The sequence below is a fragment of the Elaeis guineensis genome, chromosome 1 (genome assembly GCF_000442705.2).
Source record: "Elaeis guineensis isolate ETL-2024a chromosome 1, EG11, whole genome shotgun sequence".
In the NCBI taxonomy this organism is placed as follows: domain Eukaryota; kingdom Viridiplantae; phylum Streptophyta; class Magnoliopsida; order Arecales; family Arecaceae; genus Elaeis; species Elaeis guineensis.
The window spans coordinates 87452784-87477572 of record NC_025993.2 but is presented as its reverse complement, the minus strand read 5'-3'; the positions used below and the strand labels follow the sequence as shown (position 1 = coordinate 87477572).

Genomic DNA, 24789 nt, shown 5'->3' with positions numbered 1-24789 from the left:
ATAAAAAATTTTGCATTACAAAATGTACGTAGATTAATTTTTCAATAATAATTAATATTTAAAATATATTAATTTTTAGTAAAAAAAATTTTTTTTATTTGGTCCCAGGCCTAAAAAATATCAGGACCGGCCCTGAAAGAGAGAGAAAGAAAGAGAGAGAAAAAGAGAGATGGGAGAAGGAAAAAGAGAGACGGGCTGGGGACGGGAAAAACCTGGAAGAAAGAAGGAGAGATGGAGAGAGTGAGCGCGGGAGAGAGAGAGAGAGAGCGGGAGGTTGAGAGGTTTTTGGTTCCACCGAGCAGGGAGGGGAGGGATTTTTTTTTTCCCTCTTACGCAGTGGCGAGCGTGCGGCTTCCTCCGCGAATGGCCATGGGTCCGCTACATGCGGACCCCCGCGTGGCCCAGACCCCGGGCCGGGCCGGATCTCACACTTTCTCTATGATCGCTCCAATTCTAGCGACGGCAAACACATCAGCACCTTTGAATAATTCTTTGTGCACCACCAGCGGACCCCCCGCGTGGCACAGACCCCGGGCCGGATCTCACACTTCCTCTATGATCGCTCCAATTCTAGCGACGGCAAACACATCAGCACCTTTGAATAATTCTTTGTGCACCGTGGGCAGTGCACAAGCGATGCAGCTCCACACGCACCACCCATGGTGATTCGCATGAGCTCAAGGTGTGGCATCTGAAAAAAAAAAAAAAAAAAAAAAAAAAAAAAATATATATATATATATATATATATATATATATATATATATATATGGATCTGTGCATGAGCGAATCACCGCACACAGCCGCAGTCGGTTGTCTATAACAATTGTGGTTCGATTAACCATTGCTCGATCCGATGCATCTTGAACAATTCATTCAAATTCAGTAGCAAACGCACTAGTTGCCGCATCTAGTAACAAACTTTTGGGATCCCTCACTATCGCACGTGCAATCGCAACGCACTGTTTCTACCCACCAAATAACTACGTAGCTGATAGCTGGGTCTTCGACTAACATGTCATAAACCTTCAATTTACTTTGCACTATTAAGAGAACCAGGCAAAGTTATCAAACCCAGCCGATCGGCCTGGAAACCCGGTGATCCGGCCATAGGATCGGGCCGATTGCCTAATTGAATCGGATGCACTTAAAATCCGATGAAATTCGAGCGAACCGACCGGTTGGATAGCAAACCGTCGGACCCAATAAAATTCGATCGAGGCAAAATCTAGTTTCATTCATCTCCCATCCCGATCGTCCCTTCGGCTTCACCTTCGAGTCTTCGACTTCCCGATCTCAGGCTCCCAGCTTCCTTCCTCGATGACCAAGTCGGCAGCGGTGGCAGTGAACGGAGAGTGTGGACAGGCCGACGAGGATGAGAATCGAGTAAACGACAGTGATCGGGACTGGGGACGAGTCGACGAGGACGATCGGAGCTTCGATGAGTAACAGCGGCGTAATCCTCTTTTTTTCTTTCAAATCTCTGATGAATAGATGCAAGATCGACCCCTCCGCCTCTTTCTCCTCCATCCGCAACCTCCACTTCCTCCTTCTCTGCTCGACCCACTCCGCCTCCTTCTCTATCGATCGAGACCTCCCTCTGCCTCCTCCTCCTCTGCTCGGCCCCCTCCCCCCTCTGCCTTTTCCTCCTCTGCCATCCGGGACATCTTTCCTCTGCCTCCTCCTCCGCTCAACTCCCTCTGCCTCCTTCTCTCTGTCCGGGACCTCCCCTCTGCCTCCTTCTCCGCTCGGCCCCCTCTCCCCTCCGCCTCCTCCTCCTCTGCCATCCGAGACATCTTCCCTCCGTCTCCTCCTCCTCTACTCGACCCCCTCTGCTTCCTTCTCCTTGTCCGGGACATTCTCTCTCCGCCTCCTCCTCCACTCAGCTCCCTCCCCCCTCCACCTCCTCCTCTGCCTCCATATGGATCCCCTCCCTCTACCTCCTCCCCTCCGCTCAGCCCCCTCCCCCCTCCGCCTCCTCTTCCATCTATAGTGGGATTGGGAGTTGGAAACCATGGACGGCATAGGAAAAAAAAAATTTAATGACTACTCACGGTGAAGCAGAGGACTGCTGCTCGTGATCTGTGAGTCTGTGATCGTGTGTCCCACTCGTGGGATCATGAAATTTTTTTTTAATAGAAGTAAGAGAAATTATTGATGATTTAATGCTATTATTTTATCTTTTATTTATAAATTATAGCTCAATTTAATTTTTTATAGATTATTAAAATCACCTCTGTTGAGGGGAGTATGCCATCCATGGGTGATACAAGTAATACTCCATCTTCTAGAGTTAGAGGTAAAAATGATCCTCTATGGAATCATTGTAGAGAAGCTCCAGAACTTAGTGGTAATACCAAAAAGATAAAGTTGGCATGTTTGTATTGTGGAAAGGTATTTGCTGGTGGTGGGATCAATCACTTCAAACAACATCTTGCATAAGTAAAAGGAGAAGTAGAACCATGCCGCAAGGTGCCGACAGATATTTGCCATCAAATAATATAAAATATTCAAGCTATTAGTGAGAAGAAGAAAAGAGCAAAGACAATGGATGAAGATTACAATTCCTTTAGTGCAAGGCATATGGAACATGAGGAACAAGTATATTATAGGCAATTGGATGAAGATGATGACATACAAGAAATTTCTCACTCATCAAACAAGTCTACAAATAATGCAAAAAGAAAAAATATAGAAAGTAGAAAAGAAAAATAATTAGAAAAATTTAAAAATTATTTCATGCCAAGAACAACTTCTGGTGCTCAACCAACTATAAAAAATTTATTGTAAAACAAAAAAGCAGTTGAAAGATGTGATCTTGCAATGGCAAAATAGATGATAGATGCATATGTGCCATTTAATGCTGTCAACTCTAAGTATTATCAGTGCATGATAGATGCCATAGCTAGTATAGGGCCTGGTTACAAAGCTCCAAATTTTTATTCTGTTCGTGGTTATTTGTTAACCAAGAATATTGATGAGGTGAAAAGTTATATTGAAAGCTTTCGTGCCACATGGAAGAAAACAGGATACACAATCATGGTTGATGGATGGACATATCAGTGTAAGAGAACTTTGATTAATTTTTTAGTTTATTATCCTAGAGGGACCATATTTTTGAAGAGCGTGGATGGCTTCAAATACCTCAAAGACAGCTGAAATGTTATACAAGTTGTTCAAAAAAATTGTTATATCCATTGATTCTGAAAATGTGGTTCATGTAGTGACTGATAATGCTGCAAATTATATTGCTACTGGTAAAAAATTGAAACAAGAATTTTCTACTCTTTTTTGGTCACCTTGTACTGCTCATTGTCTTAATCTCATTATGCAAGACATTGGTAAGTTAGTTTCAGTTAAGAACATAGTAGCCCATGCTGCAGGTATCACAAAATACATTTATAATCATTGCTATCTTTTGTATTTGATGAAAAAATTTACTAGTGGAAAGGAGATAATTCATTCGGCACCCACACGTTTTGCCACCAATTTTATTGCTTTACAAAGTATTTTGGGCCCCAAAGATGCATTAAGAGCAATAGTGACTTCTAGAGAGTAGACAACTTCAGCTTATGCTAAGGATAGTAAAGGAAAAAAACTCGCCGATGATGTTCTCAATTCTCTTTTTTTGTGCAACCATTGTTAAACTAATGGAGCCTTTAATTTCAGTTTTGAGGATTGTTGACAGTGATGATAAACCTTCAATGGGCTACTTGTATCATGCTATGCATCAAGCTAGAGATGAAATTATCAAAAGATTTAGAAAGAGAAAGGCTGTAGTTGAACCTTATTTGAGGATAATTAATTCTCGATGGGAGTTGCAATTACATCAAAATCTTCATGCAGCTAGATTTTGGTTGAATCCTTATTTTCAATATGACTCAAAACTTATGGATAAACATCGATCCTCGTAGTGTTTCTGGACTCTTAGATGTAATAGAGAGGTATTCATTTGATAATCCAACCTTGCAGGGTAACTTAACTAATGAGATGAGGTTATTTAGAAATACAGAGGCTGACTTTGGATGCTCATCGGCTATAAATGATCGAAGTCGCTTAGCTCCAGATAAGCTTGTTCCTTAGTTATATCCTTATACTTTCATTGATATAAAATTTTTTCAATTGTATTCTATTTTAACAAATATAATATTTTGTATCTAGATGAATGGTGGGTCACATATGGAAGTTGTGCACCTAATTTGCAAAAGTTAGCTATTCGTATTTTAAGCCAAACTTGTAGTGCATTTGGGTGCGAGAGAAATTGGAGCATTTTTGAACATATTCATTCTAAAAAGAGAAATAGGTTAGAGCACCAAAGGCTTAATGATCTAGTATTTGTGCACTACAATTTGATACTATAACAAAGATAATTTTATTATGAATGATATCCAATTCATTTTATTTATTTCTTATTATTTATTTTTAAACTAACAAATATTAAACATAGGTTTTATTTCAAGGGTCGCAATTATAATCCTATTGACTTTGAATTGTTTGGTGATAATGATGTGTGGATATTAGTTGACGAGCCATCAGAGTAAACTAGTGAGAAATTGAAAACTTTTCACCTTGAATTGGCATCACGTTCTATTCAAGAAAATGATAATAATGATGAGTAAATTATTTTGTTGTATAATTTATAAATAAAATATCATTACAATCTCATGAGATATGATTTTTTTTAACTGTTTGTTAACTTTGTGACTTTGTAGATATATTGAATTTAGAAGATTTGGATGGTGATGATGGTGAAAATGATGGAAATGATATCAATAGGAGAGAAGATGGAGGAGATGAAAACATTGCAAGTCAAGAAGATATTTTTGTAAATATTGATATAAATTTCAGTCTATTAGCTTGAATTTTTATGTTGTGTACTTATTTATCACTGTTGGGTATAAAATATCCTCAGCCGAAGTTCTCAGCAAGAAGCCAACTCCGCCCGAACTCCTACGGGAGCCGGGCTCCGTCGCCAACATCGACTACAGAACAACTCCGCCCGGACTCCTACGGGAGCCGGGCTCCGTCGCCGACATCGACTACAGAACAACTCCGCCTGGACTCCTACGGAAGCCGGGCTCCGTCGCCGACATCGACTACAGAACAACTCCGCCCGGACTCCTACGGGAGCCGGGCTCCGTCGCCGACATCGACTACAGAACAACTCCGCCCGGACTCCTACGGCAGTCGGGCTCCGTCGCCAACTTCAACTACCGGCAAGCTTCGTCCGGACTCCTACGGGAGCCGGACTCCGCACCTGACTTTGATTGCAGGAGGACTCCGCTCGGACTCCTACGGGAGCCGGGCTCCGTCACCAACATCGACTACAGAACAACTCCACCCGGACTCCTACGGGAGCCGGGCTCCGTCGCCGACATCGACTACAGAACAACTCCGCCTGGACTCCTACGGGAGCCAGGCTCCGTCGCCAACTTCAACTACCGGTAAGCTTCGTCCAGACTCCTACGGGAGCCGGACTCCGCATCTGACTTTGATTGTAGGAGGACTCCGCCCGGACTCCTACGGGAGCCAGGCTCCGTCGCCGACATCGACTACAGAACAACTCCGCCAGGACTCCTACGGGAGTCGGGCTCCGTCGCCAACTTCAACTACCGGTAAGCTTCGTCCGGACTCCTACGGGAGCCGGACTCCGCACCTGACTTTGATTGCAGGAGGACTCCGCCCGGACTCCTACGGGAGCCGGGCTCCGTCGCCAGCTTCAACTACCGGTAAGCTTCGTCCGGACTCCTACGGGAGCCAGGCTCCGCACCTGACTTTGATTGCAGGAGGACTCCGCCCGGACTCCTACGGGAGCCGGGCTCCGTCGTCAACTTCAACTACCGGTAAGCTTCGTCCGGACTCCTACGGGAGCCGGACTCCGCACCTGACTTTGATTGCAGGAGGACTCCGCCCGGACTCCTACAGGAGCCGGGCTCCGTCGCCAACTTCAACTACCGATAAGCTTCGTCCGGACTCCTACGGGAGCCGGACTCCGCACCTGACTTTGATTGCAGGAGGACTCCGCCCGGACTCCTACGGGAGCCGGGCTCCGTCACCAACATCGACTACAGAACAACTCCGCCCGAACTCCTACGAGAGCCGGGCTCCGTCGCCAACTTCAACTACCGGTAAGCTTCGTCCGGACTCCTACGGGAGCCGGGCTCCGCACCTGACTTTGATTGCAGGAGGACTCCGCCCGGACTCCTACGGGAGCCGGGCTCCGTCGCCAACTTCAACTACCGGTAAGCTTCGTCCGGACTCCTACGGGAGCCGGACTCCGCACCTGACTTTGATTGCAGGAGGACTCCGCCCGGACTCCTACGGGAGCCGGGCTCCGTCGCCAACATCGACTACAGAACAACTCTGCCCGGACTCCTACGGGAGCCGGACTTCGTCACCGACATCGACTACAGAACAACTCCGCCCGGACTCCTACGGGAGCCGGGCTCCGTCGCCAACTTCAACTACCGGACTCTGCCAGGATTCCTACGGGAGCCGAGCTCCACCCACGACCCCGACCTCAAGGAGGACTCCGCCAGGACTCCTACGGTAGCCGAGCTCCGTCCACGACCCTGACCTTAAGGAGGACTCCGCCAGGACTCCTGCGGGAGCCGAGCTCCGTCCACGACCCCAACCACAAGGAGGGCTCCGCCCGGGCTCCTACGGGAGCCAGGCTTCGTCACCGGTTCTGACCACTGTCGAACTTCAGCCGACGAACCTGTACTTTCTGGCGCAACCCAGCAACCACCATGATCCTGCTCCACTTCCCGCGATGGATTCTGCGCAGCTCCATCATCCCCTGACAGACTGCTATGACGGCCACGACTCTGCTCCACTTCCTGTGGCAGATCTCGCGCGGCTCCATTATTCCCGGGATGGCCGCTATGATGCTCACGATCCTGTTCCACCTCCTGTAACAGATACGGTACGATCCTTCCATCCGCTGGCAAGTCACGACAACGGACGCCGCTCCACTCCCTGCAGCAGACTCTACGTGGCGCGCTGCAGTGAGGGCCACGGGTCTACTCCCCTACTCCTGGCAGCAAATTCCTCCTAACGGTGGGCAGCTCACTACGAGACGGTTATGAATGTCGCTGTCAGTCTGTTGAGCCCACCGCCTATATAAAGGGGACCCCAGATACGTTATTCTATAAGCTCTCATTTTTTTATCTCAAAACTCTGCTAAATTCTCCATTCGAGCACTCCATTCTTGTTGAGGCAGAGAACTGACTTGAGCGTCGGAGAATCTTTTCGGAGCAACCCCACCTCCGGTTTAGACTTCCTTTGCAGGTCCCGGCGGCGACCGCGACTCCTTCGACTCCAACTTCTCCGACGCAAGCAGATTTTTGCTCCAACAGGATTGGCGCTAGAGGAAGGGGTTGTGTCTTCGCAATACCCTTGTTCTTAAAGGAGCGCTCAACGGAGCTGCCTCCGACCGTCTCCTCCGGCACCCATTCCTTGTTTCCCCCACGGGATCCTTACTCGATGCCTCCCCGCAAGACGTCCACGCGATGGTCCACGGCCTCCGCGGCCAGATCTCAGGCTCCGACCTCTCCTCCTGTTTCTCAACCTCCTCCTCCTCCTCCGGCGGTGGCGGTCGGCGCGGAGCAGTTTGACCTGCTAGCGCAGCAGGTCAAAGGCCTCACAGAAGCTGTGCAGGCTATGCAGCAGCAGCTGCCGCAGGCATCAGTACGCCCGGAAAGGGCATCCCCGGAACACCAGAATCCAGCGGTGGGGCGGGCCACCTGGGCCAGCCGCCCCGTCCTTCCTGGAAAATGAACCCGAGGGTGGAGAGCCCTCAATCGGACCATGACTCCACCCCTGGAAGATCCCTGCCCCCATTCTGCCAGAGGACCCTCGAGACTCGAAGTCGGGAGGATTTTCTGGACCGGAGGCTCCAGGAGATGAACCGGCGGATCGAAGAGCTCCGCCATGCTCCCCCCGCTTATGGTGAGGATATTTGTACGGACCCTCCCTTCTCTCAAATGATCATGCAGGAACCGATCCCGTCAAACTTCAAGCTCCCCCAGTTTGAAAGCTACGACGGGACTTCGGACCCGGTTGATCATCTGGAGGCCTTCCGGACGATGATGCTGCTTCACGGTGCTCCTGATGCCATCCTATGTCGGGCCTTCCCGTCCACCTTGAAGGGAGCGGTGAGGAACTGGTACTCGGCTTTGAAACTGGGTACCATCTTTTCCTTCGATCAAATGAGCCACCAATTCGTGGCCCATTTTGTCAGCAGCCGGCGCCCCCGAAAGGGTTCGGAGTTCCTCATCAACATCAAGCAGAGGGAAGGGGAGTCCATTCGGGCCTACATCAACCGTTTCAACGTCGCGGTGCTGGAGGTCCGGAACTTGGACCAATCAGTCGCAATGGCCGCCCTGAAGGGTGGCCTTCAGAAGAATGACCTTTTGTTCTCTCTGGAGAAGAAGTACCCCAGGGATTTTGCTGATTTGCTAGCTCGGGCTGAAGGATACGCCCGAGCAAAAGAAGCCTTCAAAATGAAGGATGAAGAGACAGCGAGGGAGCGACAAGCGGGAGGCTCGAGTAAGCCCGTAATTGAAAAAAGGCCAAGGGAAGCCCAGCCGCGTTCTCGATCCCCTCCTGGGCACAAGCGCGCCCATACTCCACCCCGGGTGCGCAGGCAGAGAAGTCCGGATCGCGGGGTTCGACGGGGTTCCCCACCAGGGAGATTTCGCAACTACGCCTCCCTCAACGCCTCGAAGGCCCAAGTACTGATGGAGGTCAGGGAGCAGCTCCCTAGGCCGGAGAGGATGCGCACACACCCCGGGAAGCGCAACCCCAACAAGTTCTGCCTCTACCACCGCGACCACGGCCACGACACAGAGGAATGCATCCAGCTCCGGGACGAGATCGAGGAGCTCATTCGGCGAGGTCGACTCGACAGGTTCATCCGACGCAGGCCTGAGTGTAGAGGAGATCGGCCAAGGGCCCTTCCGCAGCCTGAACCGCCAAGAAGGGAGAAGCAACCCGGGGACCAACCCCCCATCGAGACCATCGACTCCATCACCGGAGGGCCTCAAGGAGGAGCAGACCTCCCACAACCGTGGAACTCAAAAAATCTGTAAATGTATCACTTACGATTTCACCTTGAATCTAAATTTCTTTCTGCTTGACGTACTCTTCCCATCTGGCATGGATTTGTCACGACTGGATATGACCCCTCCAAACGCCTGAAACAAAGTTATGTTAGGAGCGGGAGGAGAACCCCATCCTAACATACCGAAAATGAAAGTCCGACTATCTCGAAACCGGATTGGGGGAGAGGCCTTACAACACCCTAATGTGCCCCCACGGCCATGTCAGGAACAGGAGGAGGACCTCGTCTTGACATGAGCAAAGTCAAAGGCCCGATTCTTTTAGACCGGATGGGGAGAGAGGCCTTACAATGCCCTAATGTGCCCCCACGGCCATGTCAGGAACAGGAGGAGAACCTTGTCCTGACATGAGCAAAGTCAAAGGCCCGGTTCTTTTAGACCGGATGGGGGGAGAGGCCTTACAACGCCCTAATGTGCCCCCACAGCCATGTCAGGAACAGGAGGAGAACCTCGTCCTGACATGAGCAAAGTCAAAGGCCTGGTTCTTTTAGACCGGATGGGGGGAGAGGCCTTACAGCGCCCTAATGTGCCCCCACAGCCATGTCAGGAACAGGAGGAGAACCTCGTCCTGACATGAGCAAAGTCAAAGGCCCGGTTCTTTTAGACCAGATGGGGGGAGAGGCCTTACAGCGCCCTAATGTGCCCCCACAGCCATATCAGGAACAGGAGGAGAACCTCGTCCTGACATGAGCAAAGTCAAAGGCCCGGTTCTTTTAGACCGGATGGGGGGAGAGGCCTTACAGTGCCCTAACGCGCCCCCACAGCCAAGTCGGGAATGGGAGGAGAACCTCGCCCTGGCTTGAGCAAAGTAGAAGGCCCGGACTCCTACGGGAGCCGGACTCCATCCACGACGCCAAGGAAGACTCCACCTGGACTCTTATGGGAGCCGGACTCCGTCCATGACGCCAAGGAAGACTCCACCCGGACTCCTAAAGGAGCCGGGCTCCATCCATGACGCCAAGGAAGACTCCGTCCGGACTCCTACAAGAGTCAGACTCCGCCCACAACACCAAGGATGACTCCACCCAGACTCCTACGGGAGCCGAGCTCCACCCACAACTTCTGTAGTGAGGGAGGCTCCGCCCGCCCTAGCAATGGCCCTTACGTGCCCTGTGGGAATGGGAGAAGAACCTCGTCCTGATGATGGCGATACCCGACCGCCCAGCAAGATCGGGAGAAAGAAAAAAGCCCCTCAGCGGCACCTCCTCGCTCCTATGCAACCTCGTAAAAAGCGAGGGGAGGGCCCTCACTCGGAGAAGAGGAAAATTAAAAAGGAAGGGTGACGAAATACGGCGAAAACAGATGAAGGACGAACCGCACCAAAGACCTGAAGGACTTCGTCCCGACGGAGGTGGGGAGTTCCTACCAAACACCCCCGACCTCTAAAAAGACTCCCGACACAGGTTAGGAAGATAGCGACATCTCCAAAGTAATGCGGAGTCCGGACGGCCAAGCTCGGGCTTGCGGCCATGCACGACGAGAAAGGCAAGCTAACGCATCGATGACTGGGCACCTCCCAACGACGTCTACATCAGACAAGTCGAGCGACAAGAAAAGTTCGACGAACGACAACTTAGTACAACGCGCGGACGAGGTAACACAAAATACCCTTTTCATTCTATTTTCGAAATACACGCTACAAAGCCCGGAAGGCCAAGGAAGAAAAAGCAAAACGACAAAAAGGGAAGTAAATACAGGAAAAGACAGAAGGATAAAAAGAGCTCTAAGGAGGCTCTGCTCCCTCCGACCTAGAATTATCTGCTCCACCCCTCAACCAAGACTGCCTTAAATTCTCAATTTCTTCTTCTAGCTCTTCCCTTTTCTGCAGCGCGTCCTGGAGTGCCCGACGAAGTCGCTGGCTCTCGACCTCCGCCTCTCGATGCCTCTTCCTCAAGACCTCGGATTCTGCCTCCTCATCTGCGACGGCCCGCTGCTCGTACGCCAGCTAGATTTTCAGTTGTTGCAGCTCAGCCGTCTTGTCCCCGAGGGCAACGAAAATCCCTTCGACGGTTCCTCTCAGGGACTGGAGTTCATCAGAATCTCGGACGGAAGTAAGCTGAGCCCTGTTGGCCAGTTGCCTCTGGAGACGGGCGACTTCGTCGGTCGCCGCCCTAAGCCTCCCTTTATATTCCTCCACCTGCCTGCGCCAGCTGGCCCGATGCACGTCGTGGCTCACCTCGGCGTCCTGAAGCTGCCGCTGAAGGTCGGAGACCTTCTTCGACCACTGTTGGTCGCCGTCGGCCCGGGCCAAGAGCCGGGATGAACTTCCTTCCAGATGGCCGATCTTCCTCATCACGGCCGACAGATCCACCTTGAGGGCGCTAATCTTGGCGGCCTGAGCCCAAATTCGATTGCTGGCGCTCTTCTTGCATTCCTCGAGCTTCTTCGCGAAATCCGCCTTCCTCTGGCTATACTCCATGATCCCCTTCACATGGAGATTCCGAAAGTGAGTGTCCTCTGCGGTGGCTTCAAAATGACCTTCTCTCAATCTGCGAAGCTCGTCTTCCATCTTCTTCGACTTCTTTGTCAAGTGGAGGACCTCCTTCTTCAGCCGCTGGATCGTCAATTTCAGCGGGATCCCCAAGGGAAGGGGAAGTGCTTCCGCAGGACGCTGCCATCGGAAGGCGAAAGCGTTAAAACACGACTCATCGCAGGAAGAAAAGCAGAGAGAAGAAGGGGAAGGAGGAGAAGCCATCCACGATAAGAAATTCAGCTTTATTGATTGGATGATTCTTGAAGACAAAAAAAAAAAGAAAAATTGCGATGAAATAAAAATACAAGGTCGGAGGTCTCAGACCTCGGGGGCGGGGGTTGGAGAACTTGGCGTCCCCGACAATGGAGCTGCAATAGCAGTAGCGGCTGGCGAGGGACCGGCCTCATCTTCGGACTCCTCGCCTAGGAAGCTGAGGTCGAGCTCCAAAAATTTTCTGGCCACCTTCTCCTGGCAGAGCTCAAACCCCTTGATGAACGCCTCTTGGCCGAATTGGACGTTCAGGTCCCTCATCTCCGCGGAGGCCTTGAACTCCTCCACCGCAAGAGCCCTGACCTCCGAGACCAGGACTAGAGTCTGCTCAATCAAATTGGCGACCTCGGCCTCCGCCTTTCTCGCTGATTCCTCCAAGGTCTGCCTCTCCTCCTCCCGGGCTTGTTTCTCTCTTTCCAGGGCCTCTTGGAGGGCGGCTACTTCGGCCGTCTTTGCTTGGAGGTGAGCAACCTCAGCCCAGCAGTACTCCTCCACCTGGAGGATGTCCTTCCTCGCACAGTTCACCACCTCGATATTGGTGAGGAGCTGGTGCCCAATCTGCAAGGGCGGCTGTGGGATCAGGACAAAGGCCGGATAGCCAGGTGAATAAAGATTTGCTTACCTCAAGGAAGGACCCCAAAGAGTCCCAGGCCCGCTGCTCAGGATCGATGCGGTCGATCCTCTCGACGACGTCGGGCAAAATACAGCCGTCGATCAACCGCCTGATCAAATCCCTATCATTGAAGGGATTCACCGGCCCCTCTTCGGAGCATAGGGACTCGTCGGTGGTAGTTCGATGGCTCCTCACCCTGCGGGCCATCGATTTCTTCCTCTTCCCCCTCTCGCCAACGGGCGCCTCCGTGGAGCGGACCCCCGAAGCAGGGGCCCCAGTCGGCGGACTCCTCGAGGAGGCCCGGGGAGCCGTTGCCTCGGCATCCGAGGGAATGTCAATCGCTGGGGCCGCCTGGGCGGGTGCGGCCAAGCTCAACTCCTCCGCCCTGGCCCTCTTCGCCGATCCGGAGGTCGCGACGCCCTTTCTCTTGTGGGCCCTGAGGCCCCTGGCAAACATCCGCGTTGCTTCGGCGTCCATTCCTTAAAAAAAAAAAAAAAGAAGGGGGAGAAAAAGAAAGAAGAAAAAGAAGCAAACCAATCAATCAAGAGTCAAAGATCGAAAAAAAAAAAGAGAGGGGGGAAGAAAGAAAGAAAGAAACAGAGGGGAAAAAGAGAGAGAAGGAAGAAGAGGTAAAAAGAGAAAGAAAAAGAAGAAAGGCATGAAAAGAGAAGATAAAGGAAAAGATGAATACTCGCAGGATCCTGGGGGCTCAGGCCGATGTTGAAAAGAAATTGCTCCCTCAGAAGATTGGGAAGGGAAGGAGCGGAATAGGCAAGAAGCTTTCGGGCAGCCTGGAGGTCATCCTCCCCCAGACTAGGGGCCCGGTGAACAGAATCCCTCAGAGAGCCCCAAGGGGGCAGGCCCAGCCTCAGGGTCGGGCAGTGGACGAAAAGGTATTTCTCCTTCCAATTGTGGATTGAAGAAGGGGCACCTTTCAGCAACCCCTTCTTGCTGAACTGGGAGGAGAAGTACCACCAGTCCTTCGCCGAAGGATGGCGCTTGAAAGTATAGAAGTACCTAAACAGGGAGAGGGACGGTTGGACCTTGACTACGTGGCAAAGGGAGAGAAATCCTATCAAAAACCTAAAAGAATTCGGGGCCACAGAAGCCAAGGAGATGTCTAAGAAGCGGAAGAGGGCGACAACAAAGGATGGAAGCGGAAGCCGGAGCCCAGCACAGAATGCCTCCTGGTACAGGCAAAAACGATCGGGTGGAGGAGTGCTAGCCCAGTCAGAAGGGCTAGGCAACTTCAGATCGTACTCCGGAGGAACCCCATACTGAACTCTTATCAGAAGGAGTTCCTCCGGAGTCAGAGAACATGGAATGGCACCTGGGGGTTCGAGGCGGAAGAACTCCTAGAACTGCAAGGAGCGGAAGAGCCGGACGACATTTCGAGTGACTTCGAATGAGGGCTCTAAAGATCCCGATGAAGACGGACAGGATGAGGGGTGAGGGGTCACAGGAAACTGACTGGGGGGAACACCAAAAAATAATGGCAAAAAAGAGATCCCTAAGCGGCGGGAAGAAAGATGAAGGTGCTGGAACTAACCTAGATCGCTCTGAGGGACCAGAGGGACGAAGACAGAGATGATTTGGAGGGCGCCTACGGCTCGAGAAGATATCAACTGAATCAGGGCTCTCGAAGGGAAGGCAGACACTGTTAAAATTCTGAAGCAGGGTAAGGGCCCCAAAAGCGGGAGCGCGGGTTTAAACAGACCCTGAGATCCGGCGCTATAATGATCGCGAATCCCCCCAGGCCAGCCCGCGCTCGACACGTGTCCCACTCACCATGGCAGGCGGCTGAAAGCGGCTGACGGTTGGCAGGACTATTATTGCACCGTACCTGGGCCAGTGTACCTACGGGAATTTCGAAGAGTCCCTTCGTATCGCCCTGATTCGAAAAGACTCCAGCACGCGCACATTTAATGCCAAAATGTCTGGAGGCGGTCGTGCGCAGGATTCGAGGGGACAACTTCGGCTGTGCCAGTCTCTCTGTACTTCCTTCATTCGAAATTCAAACTCGAAAGTAGGGGGACTGGTGTTGGGTATAAAATACCCTCAGTCGAAGTTCTCAGCAAGAAGCCAACTCTGCCCGGACTCCTACGGGAGCCGGGCTCCGTCGCCAACATCGACTACAGAACAACTCCGCCCGAACTCCTACGGGAGCCGGGCTCCGTCGCTGACATTGACTACAGAACAACTCCACCCGGACTCCTACGGGAGCCGGGCTCCGTCGCCGACATCGACTACAGAACAACTCCACCCGGACTCCTACGGGAGCCGGGCTCTGTCGCCGACATCGACTACAGAACAACTCCGCCCGGACTCCTACGGGAGCCGGGCTCCGTCGCCAACTTCAACTACCGGTAAGCTTCGTCCGGACTCCTACGGGAGCCGGACTCCGCACCTGACTTTGATTGCAGGAGGACTCCGCCCGGACTCCTACGGGAGCCGGGCTCCGTCGCCAACATCGACTACAGAACAACTCCGCCCGGAGTCCTACGGGAGTCGGGCTCTGTCACCGACATCGACTACAAAACAACTCCGCCCGGACTCCAACGGGAGCCGGGCTCCGTCACCAACTTCAACTACCGGTAAGCTTCGTCTGGACTCCTACGGGAGCCGGACTCCGCACCAGACTTTGATTGCAGGAGGACTCCGCCCGGACTCCTACGGGAGCCGGGCTCCGTCGCCAACATCGACTACAGAACAACTCCGCCCGGACTCCTACGAAAGCCAGGCTCCATCGCCGACATCGACTACAGAACAACTCCGCCCGGACTCCTACGGGAGCCGGGCTCCGTCGCCAACTTCAACTACCGGTAAGCTTCGTCCGGACTCCTACGGGAGCCGGACTCCGCACCTGACTTTGATTGCAGGAGGACTCCGCCCGGACTCCTACGGGAGCTGGGCTCCGTCGCCGACATCGACTATAGAACAACTCCGCCCGGACTCCTACGGGAGCCGGGCTCCATCGCCAACTTCAACTACCGGTAAGCTTCGTCCGGACTCCTATGGGAGCCGGACACCGCACCTGACTTTGATTGCAGGAGGACTCCTCCCGGACTCCTACGGGAGCCGGGCTCCGTCGCCGACATCGACTACAGAACAACTCTGTCCGGACTCCTACGGGAGCCGGGCTCCGTCGCCAACTTCAACTACCGGTAAGCTTCGTCGGACTCCTACGGGAGCCAGGCTCCGCACCTGACTTTGATTGCAGGAGGACTCCGCCCGGACTCCTACGGGAGCCGGGCTCCGTCGCCAACTTCAACTACCGGTAAGCTTCGTCCGGACTCCTACGGGAGCCGGACTCCGCACCTGACTTTGATCGCAGGAGGACTCCGCCCGGACTCCTACGGGAGCCGGGCTCCGTCGCCAACTTCAACTACCGGTAAGCTTCGTCCGGACTCCTACGGGAGCCGGACTCCGCACCTGACTTTGATTGCAGGAGGACTCCGCCCGGACTCCTACGGGAGCCGGGCTCCGTCGCCGACATCAACTACAGAACAACTCCACCCGGACTCCTACGGGAGCCGGGCTCCGTCGCCAACTTCAACTACCGGTAAGCTTCGTCCGGACTCCTACGGGAGCCGGGCTCCGCACCTGACTTTGATTGCAGGAGGACTCCGCCCGGACTCCTACGGGAGCCGGGCTCTGTCGCCAACTTCAACTACTAGTAAGCTTCGTCCGGACTCCTACGGGAGCCGGACTCCGCACCTGATTTTGATTGCAGGAGGACTCCGCCCGGACTCCTACGGGAGCCGGGCTCCGTCGCCAACATCGACTACAGAACAGCTCCACCCGGACTCCTACGGGAGCCGGACTCCGTCACCAACATCGACTACAGAACAACTCCGCCCGGACTCCTACGGGAGCCGGGCTCCGTCGCCGACATCGACTACAGAACAACTCCGCCCAGACTCCTACGGGAGCCGGGCTTCGTCGCCAACTTCAACTACCGGACTCCGCTAGGACTCCTATGGGAGCCGAGCTCCGCCCACGACCCCGAACTCAAGGAGAACTCCGCCAGGACTCCTACGGGAGCCGAGCTCCGTCCACGACCCCGACCTCAAGGAGGACTCCACCAGGACTCCTGCGGGAGCCGAGCTCCGTCCACGACCCCAACCACAAGGAGGGCTCCGCCCGGGCTCCTACGGGAGCCAGGCTTCGTCACCGGTTCCGACCACTACCGAACTTCAGCCGACGAACCTGTACTTTCTGGCGCAACCCAGCAACCACCGTGATCCTGCTCCACTTCCCGCGACGGATTCTGCGCAGCTCCATCATCCCCTAACAGACCACTATGACGGCCACAACTCTGCTCCACTTCCTGCGGCGAATCCCGCGCGTTTCCATTATTCCCGGGCAGGCCGCTATGATGCTCACGATCCTGCTCCACCTCCTGTAACGGATACGGTACGATCCTTCCATCCGCTGGCAAGTCACGACAACGGACGCCGCTCCACTCCCTGCAGCAGACTCCACGTGGCGCGCTGCAGTGAGGGCCACGGGTCTACTCCACTACTCCTCGCAGTAAATTTCTCTTGACGGTGGGCAGCTCACTACGAGACGGTTATGAACGTCACTATCAGTCTGTTGAGCCCACCACCTATATAAGGGGGACCCCAGATACGTTATTCTATAAGCTCTCATTTTTTTACCTCAAAACTCTGCTAAATTCTTCGTTCGAGCACTCCATTCTTGTTGAGGCAGAGAACTGACTTGAGCGTCAGAGGGTCTTGCCGGAGCAACCCTACCTCCGGTTTAGACTTTCTTTGCAGGTCCCGGCGGCGACCGCGACTCCCTCGACTCCAGCTTCTCCGGCGCAAGCGGATTTTTGCACCAACAATCACTTTTAACTTTTTTTTTTAAAGATATTGAAGTGAAATATCGTATATTATTATGTACTTGTTTGTTAAAGCTTTTCATGTTGCTAGCAGATATGGATGGTTATGTTTTAAAGTTGGATTATATGTTTGAGCTTGTATCAAATTTTAGTATTTCTAGATATAAGGTTAGCAATTGATTAGATTCATATATCTTTACCGGCTTTATTTGTGTAGCTGAATAATGCTTGCTAACTGTTAAAATTTATAAATTCATGACTTGTTATCTGATAAAGCTTTTTATGATTTATATTATTATGGATATAATGCATGAGATACCATGAATTATGCGGTGGGAACATCAAATAAGTTTAAACTATTAGTTAAGCTTTTGGGGAAAACAAAGAACTGATTCTTCCATTAAGCATAAGGTAAAGTTGCACATATAAAGTGAATACGTCAGCTGGAACTCAAAGGTTAAGTGGAACAAAAACATACAAAAGTACACAAAAATCGACATCCTTAGAAACATACAACCAATAAGTGATAAAAGAAGACAACTATGAAACCATGCATCAGCTGTAGAGAAATAGGATAAAAGATAGAGAGTGATAAAAGTGCAATTGCATTTCTTGAAGGAAAGTAGGCAACACAAAGTGGCAATGGCCCAGTGAGCGTGGCCAAGACCAAAAGCAACCAGAGAACCTTCGAGAAGAGTATAACATGAACAGCCATCAATGTCGAACACCAATTGATGAAAAACAAATGGCAGTGGAAACTGGTACTGATTCATAGTAATATTTCAATGAACAAAAAGTAGTGAGACACCAGGAGGATATAACACACAACCAACAACGAAAACTATAGAGGCTGGATATGTAGCAATGCAGTAGTTGTTTATGAAGAGGAGAAGAAATCTGGCAGAACATAGTCTGCTTTGTCCTAAAGCATGACAAAGAAACATAGAGAAACAGCAGAAACGGCATCCTCCTGGAATATGGCCTTGATCGGGTACGTCTTCCTGAGATATGACTGTCATAATCAGCATTTTCAGTGAAAATTTTGACAAGGGTCAGAACCAGAGCCAGAGCTCTGCCTAGCCCTGCTGAATCAGAATACTTTCCCTGGCCCAGCCGGTTTTGGTTTCAGCCAAAGTCATGTTTAAGTGAGTTGTTGTTCATCCTCCTGCTGGCAAGAACCTATCGACTATCAATCTTAGGACTTCTTTCCTCATAGTTTCCCAAAGTTTGCCAATCTTATTTTCAGCAGGACAACTACCATATCCATTACATGGAGCTCAATTGAACCTAAGACAGAAGAGGATTACTCAGCAAACTGAAAGAAAGCAACAGAACTCTTCCCTAATCAATTAAAGGATAAATCACTGGAGCATGTATTTTCACAGTGATCAATGCGTGCAATTACGAAGATAAGATATCAAACAAAACAAGAAAGCAAATACAGAACAAACACATCAACTATGCTGGTCCTATCAGTTGGAGCTGGCTGTGGGCATCTGGGATCTGCAAATAGGACAGAGGTTGCTCACCTCTAGCCACTGGATGATGCACCGACTGTGAAAGGCGTGCGAGCAGGGTATCTTGCTCACCTCCGCCCTGGCATCAAATTTCTCCAAACATATCACGCACTCCTCCTCCCGAACCCCGTCTCCTCGACCATATGGTGAACGCTGCAGCCCCTCAATAACAGACCTGCTGGCCGGCATACCGCCATATTCACCATGGCTGAGATCAACACCCTCAGCATGGTCAAAATCATACGCTGCCCCAGCCATCTCTTCCTCTTGCTCCGGAGGATTCTCCAGCATCCAGTCAAGCAAGATTTCGACATCTTCATTTGACTCACCGGGTCTGAGGAGGTGGCCTATGTGGACGAGCAGCTCAAGCACCGATCCAGCCATCAACTGCGCTGAAAATAGGGAGGAGAAGCTGCGTCGCAGGTCACTGCAGAACCGGCATAAATGAGTCAGAATTTCTCAGCCCGATCCGATCCATTTTTAGGGCCAAATGGGCTGGCTCATGGGCCCCGACCCATTTTGACAAATCTACTAGAATTTAGTGGGCTTAATTAAACCAATAGTAGAATTTTGAGGGCAGGTGCTGATTCGAATTCAAGTAGAGTTCCTATTCCAATTTTAGGTTGGATCGATAGATCAAGAAAATCTCAGGCCAACGGTGCAATTGGGACCAATTTGGGCGATAGGTTGAGCAGCGGTATCAAGTTCCATTGCATAAGCTCAAGAAGAATAGACTTCACTAAGGGGGTGTTTGGTTTGCAACCAAAATTAAAATGGAAATGAGAATCGGAATGGCTTGGAATCGGAATCGGAATTGTCAAATCTCCCGAAGTATTTGGTTCGTGACCGAAATCGGAATCAGAATTGGAATGGAAATTTGAATCCATAGAGGAGAATAGGGTTTGAGTTCTATATAGATTGAGCCATTCCCATTCTACCCCGGAATCGAAATCGGAATGAGACTCCTCCCACTAAAATCTATTTTTAGTACCTATTGACTTGGCATCCCACTAAAATCTATCAAGCACTGCTTATTTTTAGTACCTATGACCAATTCTTCCCTCTTTGATATTACACATAGTCCGCTCTACCATTAGATCATACCAAGAGTAAATTATCCTATTACATAATACTGCAAGTGAGAAATGCTACTTAATCATATGACAAATTGAATTTGATAGAGATGATAATTCCCAATGCATGCCACAATGATACGCAACACGTGTGCTTACAAAGACAATCCTATTTATTGTTTTTGAAAATACAAATAAGCTAGAAAATAAAATAAGAGCATAGCAACACAAAGGCTTCCAACAACGCAACGTAGGTCCAACGGTTTGCAGCCTTCTTCTCATAAGACACCCAGGACATTAATTTTGCCTTCTGCCTTGTCGCCCCCCTGCCATTTTAGATTGATATCCTCTACTTGATTGCCAACCAAACTTTCTTTCTCCTCCCTTTTCTCGCTCACCTTCGACCACGCCCTTCATGCCCCCTTTACTGATGTACTAATTCATGCCTTTTCTATAGTTATTTTTTAATCTTTAAAATCTTGTAACTTATTGCTTATATATTTCTTAACCAAATGACTACAAATAATTCTGTGTACTTTTCTAGCAGTGTTAATTTCATATCCTCTGATATTTTTGTCTCTTGCCTTACACCTACTTGACCTCTTCATCAATGTCCTTGATCCACTGGCAGCTAGGTCCCAAGTGAGAACTGATAAGAAGGTGAGGTAGAGAAGAGGATGAGGCGAGCAAGAGGAGGGGTCCCCAACCCTATTCATTATTAAGCCAAGTGCATTTTAGTTTTTCTGTAATCCTGGTAAATCTTATCCAGTGTTTGACAAACAAAAATTAGTTGAAGAACCAATTTGTGCAAATAGAAAACTTTAAAAGGATTTTATGTAAAAATATAGGAATAAACATAAAAATATAAAATATTTCAGAGATTAATTTTTCAAAAATCTATTGATACACATTTGTCCCTCATTTAGGTGTAGCGATGCATAACTAAAATGGATTGCTTGTCGACATGCAAAGAATCGAATTAGAAGTAGAAAAAGTGATCATACATAACAAGGAGATCCCATGCACACCTGCAAACTCTGAAGTTGCTTTGTTCCTGGACCTTCAATTATAGTCTCCCTGGATCAAGAGCAGTTGATGTTAGGACTCGGGTAAAATCCAATGACCCACATGTATTGCACTAGCTCCCCTACTTCAATTGGGAACCACGTAGCAAGGGAAGCTTTAGATCCCACTAATGCTTTGTTCACTCCTCTCCTAGTCATCTTAGGCTATTTCCCCCACATGACTATATTAAGGAGCATTTATTTATGATGATTGATACGTGCAAATGTAATCCTAATCAAGATTTCATCTTACCAGCTTAATTACGCTATTATATCATTAAATGGATGCTCCCTATTTGAAATCTCTATGATCATATAGCATTGTTACTTATCAAAATTTCAACAATATTGACAAACAGTCCACAAGATACATGGGATATGATTTTTTCGTTCTCCATTTTCCAACCACTATTGAAATATATTAATATTACAAGTTATAATAAGCAAAAGCTTAAAATTGCCAAATTTTGTTTTCTACAATGAAATTTAATATTGTAAAGTAGAAAATTGGGTCATTAATATTGGTCCTGTGTAATATGTGAAGTATGACTTTTTTCTTTATTTTTTAAATATTTTTGAAATACAATACAACAATGTAATAAATTATTAAATAGAAGGATTTAAATGTTAAATTTTTATTGTACATTAGACAATAAACTTTAGTAATGGTCAAGTGCATTACTACCAATATTATGAACAAAAATCATTTGGGGTAGGCACTATAGATCATCATATGGGCAGGCCTAATTTTATGCCATATTTTTCTTGATACCAATCTTAAAAAATAAGTGTAAAAGTCAAAAGATTTTTTCTACTAATGGAGTTATTAAATCCATGATTAAAGTATTCTTTTTCTTCCTCATTTTTAGCACAAATTTTTTAGCGATACATACTATATAGCCATATGAAACACACTAAATATATAGCTATGTGATATACATACTATAAACTTTTTTAATACATATCCAGTGATGATCCAACATACATCTATAGCTAAATTATTATATAATTTATTGAACTTAATATTCATCAGTACACGGTATACAACTAATTGACACACACTTAGTAAAATATTCTTTCGATGTCCCAATATACACCTTTAGGTAAAGCGATACATAGTTTTCAGAATATAGCACTCATCAGTATACAACACATGAGCAAATGATACACACTAGATAACTTACTGATATATACTATATACTTTTTTGATACACACCTAGTAACACTTAATATAGAACTATAGAGAAATTGATACATAGTTTATCGAATTTAGTATTTACTAGTACATAGTATATAATCAGTTGATATACATCTAGTAAAATATTCATCTAACATCCTAATATAGATCTCTAGATAAAACAATATACAGTCTGACATCTTAATACACATCTCTAGGTAAAATGATATATAGCTTCCGTAAACTTTTAGATATAAGGATTTAAAAAAAAAAAAAAGATTTAGAAGAGAAAAAAGAGACTCGGGGAAGACCTCATAGATAGGAGAAATGATGTGTAGGGTTTGGAAAAGGAGAAAGAAACTCGAGAGAAAGACCTTATGGATTAGAGAAATAGCTTGATGAAAAAGATAATAGATGAGAGACTTGATGAGAAAGAAAGATGATATAAATAGTCACAAAAAAAAACTTTCCTAGGCATGCATCCACATTTTCTTTTTTCATTGTTTCAATTATAGAATTAATTGACTCCATTAGTAGAAAAATCTAATTCCTATTTGACTTCTAGATTTTCTCTTTAAGATGCAAAAAAAAAAAAAATGTGGCATAAAACTAAGCCCACCCCATATGATGGCCTATAGTGCCCGCCGCATATGATAATGTTCCAATATTATTAGTGTCTATTATATATTGAGCAATGAACTCTAATGATCCAAGCATATTAATATTGTGTTATTAAAACTAGCATCCACATATCATATGAAGAACATTGCACAAGCTTAACTCTCCATTGTAGACATATCTATAATAGATATATCCCAAGAGATCATGGGTCTTGCGATCTAATTTTTGAAAGCCTAAGTAGAAAATAATCACATATATTACTTAGAGAGATGGTACATAGCCATAAAGACCATCACAGAATACATGAAAGATAGCACATATTTAATGGTGAATAAAGAGATAAAGGGAAAGAGGGTAGGGGCAAGGAAGAGAAAAAGGCTATACCCACCCTTAGAGAGTTCAAGTAGTGTTTCAGTATCAAAGAGAGAAGAATCCTCGAGAGAGATCCTAGCAGCCGCCATGAGTCTCTATTTGTAGTAGCGGAAAGGAACATGTATTTCTTTTTTCTTCTTTTCCCTTTCAGTTAGTCTAGAGCCCAAGATTTAACTAGGTTATGCTGATTCAAGTAGGTCATCTACTATGATAAGGATTCTTCTCTCCTTGGAGCGTTTAAGAGTTGAAGTCAGATTGGGATTAGTTAAAAGATTTTTCCCTATGCTATTATTCCATTCAATTGGAGAAGATCACATATTTACATCCTCCAAATCTAACTAATATATCATACTCAAATTTATCTCAATGGATGTTCCATTGCTTATATACTTGAACTATAAAGTCATGATAAGAGAAATTTTATGCAAGATGGGGTTAGCTCTTCCAACACATAGATTATGATCCCATCTCAAACTTGGTGACATAGATCCTATAGCTTTGTACAATCCTTCCATTATAGACCTGCTTCTTACATTTATATTAACGTTCAGGACTTCAGTCCCATTAGGGCCAACAAACTTCATCAGTTGTGGGAATTTCTAGGATTAAGAACATGAGCTAGTTAAAGCATGATGAAATAGCTTATCAAGAAATAGGTCTCCTATCCCTTTCACATATTCATATATAATTTAGCTCATTTATGCCCGCTATAACTAGTTATTTTGGTCTTGTGTTGACTGCTTTGACTATAAACCGAGCACTTTCTCTTAATATATAGCTTTCTTAAATTGAATTCAGCGAATAATTAACAAAAATCAATATTTTTCTCTAAGTATCCGGGTATTCCATAATTTCTTTCCACGTCAATTGCCAATTCTTGGATTTTGAAATTTATGGTGATTCAACTTGTTAAGTACAGATTGATATTATACTCTTGTTATCTCCTCAAAAAATAAAATGATCAAAATTGTCTATTTGGAATCATCTTAGGTATAATTCCTACTATTTTGATGGGATTATTCTTCATAGGATATTTGCATTAGACATATAGGATCAGTTGAACCTTTGATTGAGCTACATCTCTTTCTTAGATAACATGAATGAAATTATACATCTAAATCCCATGACATTACATTTCAAAGACCTGTATTCTGTAGAACCAAAGTATAGGAGATATGAATACTAAAGAAATAGCTTTCTATCCCACACATATCTTGCATCTAAGTACCAAGGGAAAATAAAAGATTATATCTAATTTCAATCTACCCATTAGAGGTAAGGATTGAAAGATTGCAGCCCATCACATTTTTCACCCAATACAACCACACTAGGAAGTTGTGTACTTCCCTTTTTAAAGTTATTATATAATGATAATGCACACAAGCCTCATCTTATTTTCTAAATTATTATTTTTCCCTTTGACTACCTACAATTTTCTTGTCATTTCTTCTTTTTGCTTCATAAAATGGGAGAATTATATATGTAAAAAAACTAGCATATATATATATATATATATATATATATATATATATATATATATATAAAGAAAAGCATAGAGTTGCCTATGATGAGGCTTAGAAGAGAGAGAGAGAGGCTCAAGCATTTCTAGAAAGCAAAACTGCCACAACCCCTCCCACTACCCAA

At 47.7% G+C, this 24789-nt stretch overlaps 1 protein-coding gene across 1 annotated transcript in view; it reads right to left on the bottom strand.

Annotated features, from left to right (window-relative positions):
• Positions 1-18637: 18637 nt before the first annotated feature.
• The window catches only part of LOC140856125 (uncharacterized), a 30086-nt gene continuing 23934 nt past the window's right edge, over positions 18638-24789 (bottom strand). Inside the window, exons 2-3 of the mRNA XM_073253292.1 lie at positions 20507-20619; positions 18638-19296 (exon numbers count right to left, since the gene is read on the bottom strand). Coding sequence (XP_073109393.1) covers positions 18794-19296; positions 20507-20619 — 616 coding nt within the window. The 3' untranslated portion in view covers positions 18638-18793. The remainder of the gene's footprint in view (positions 19297-20506; positions 20620-24789) is intronic.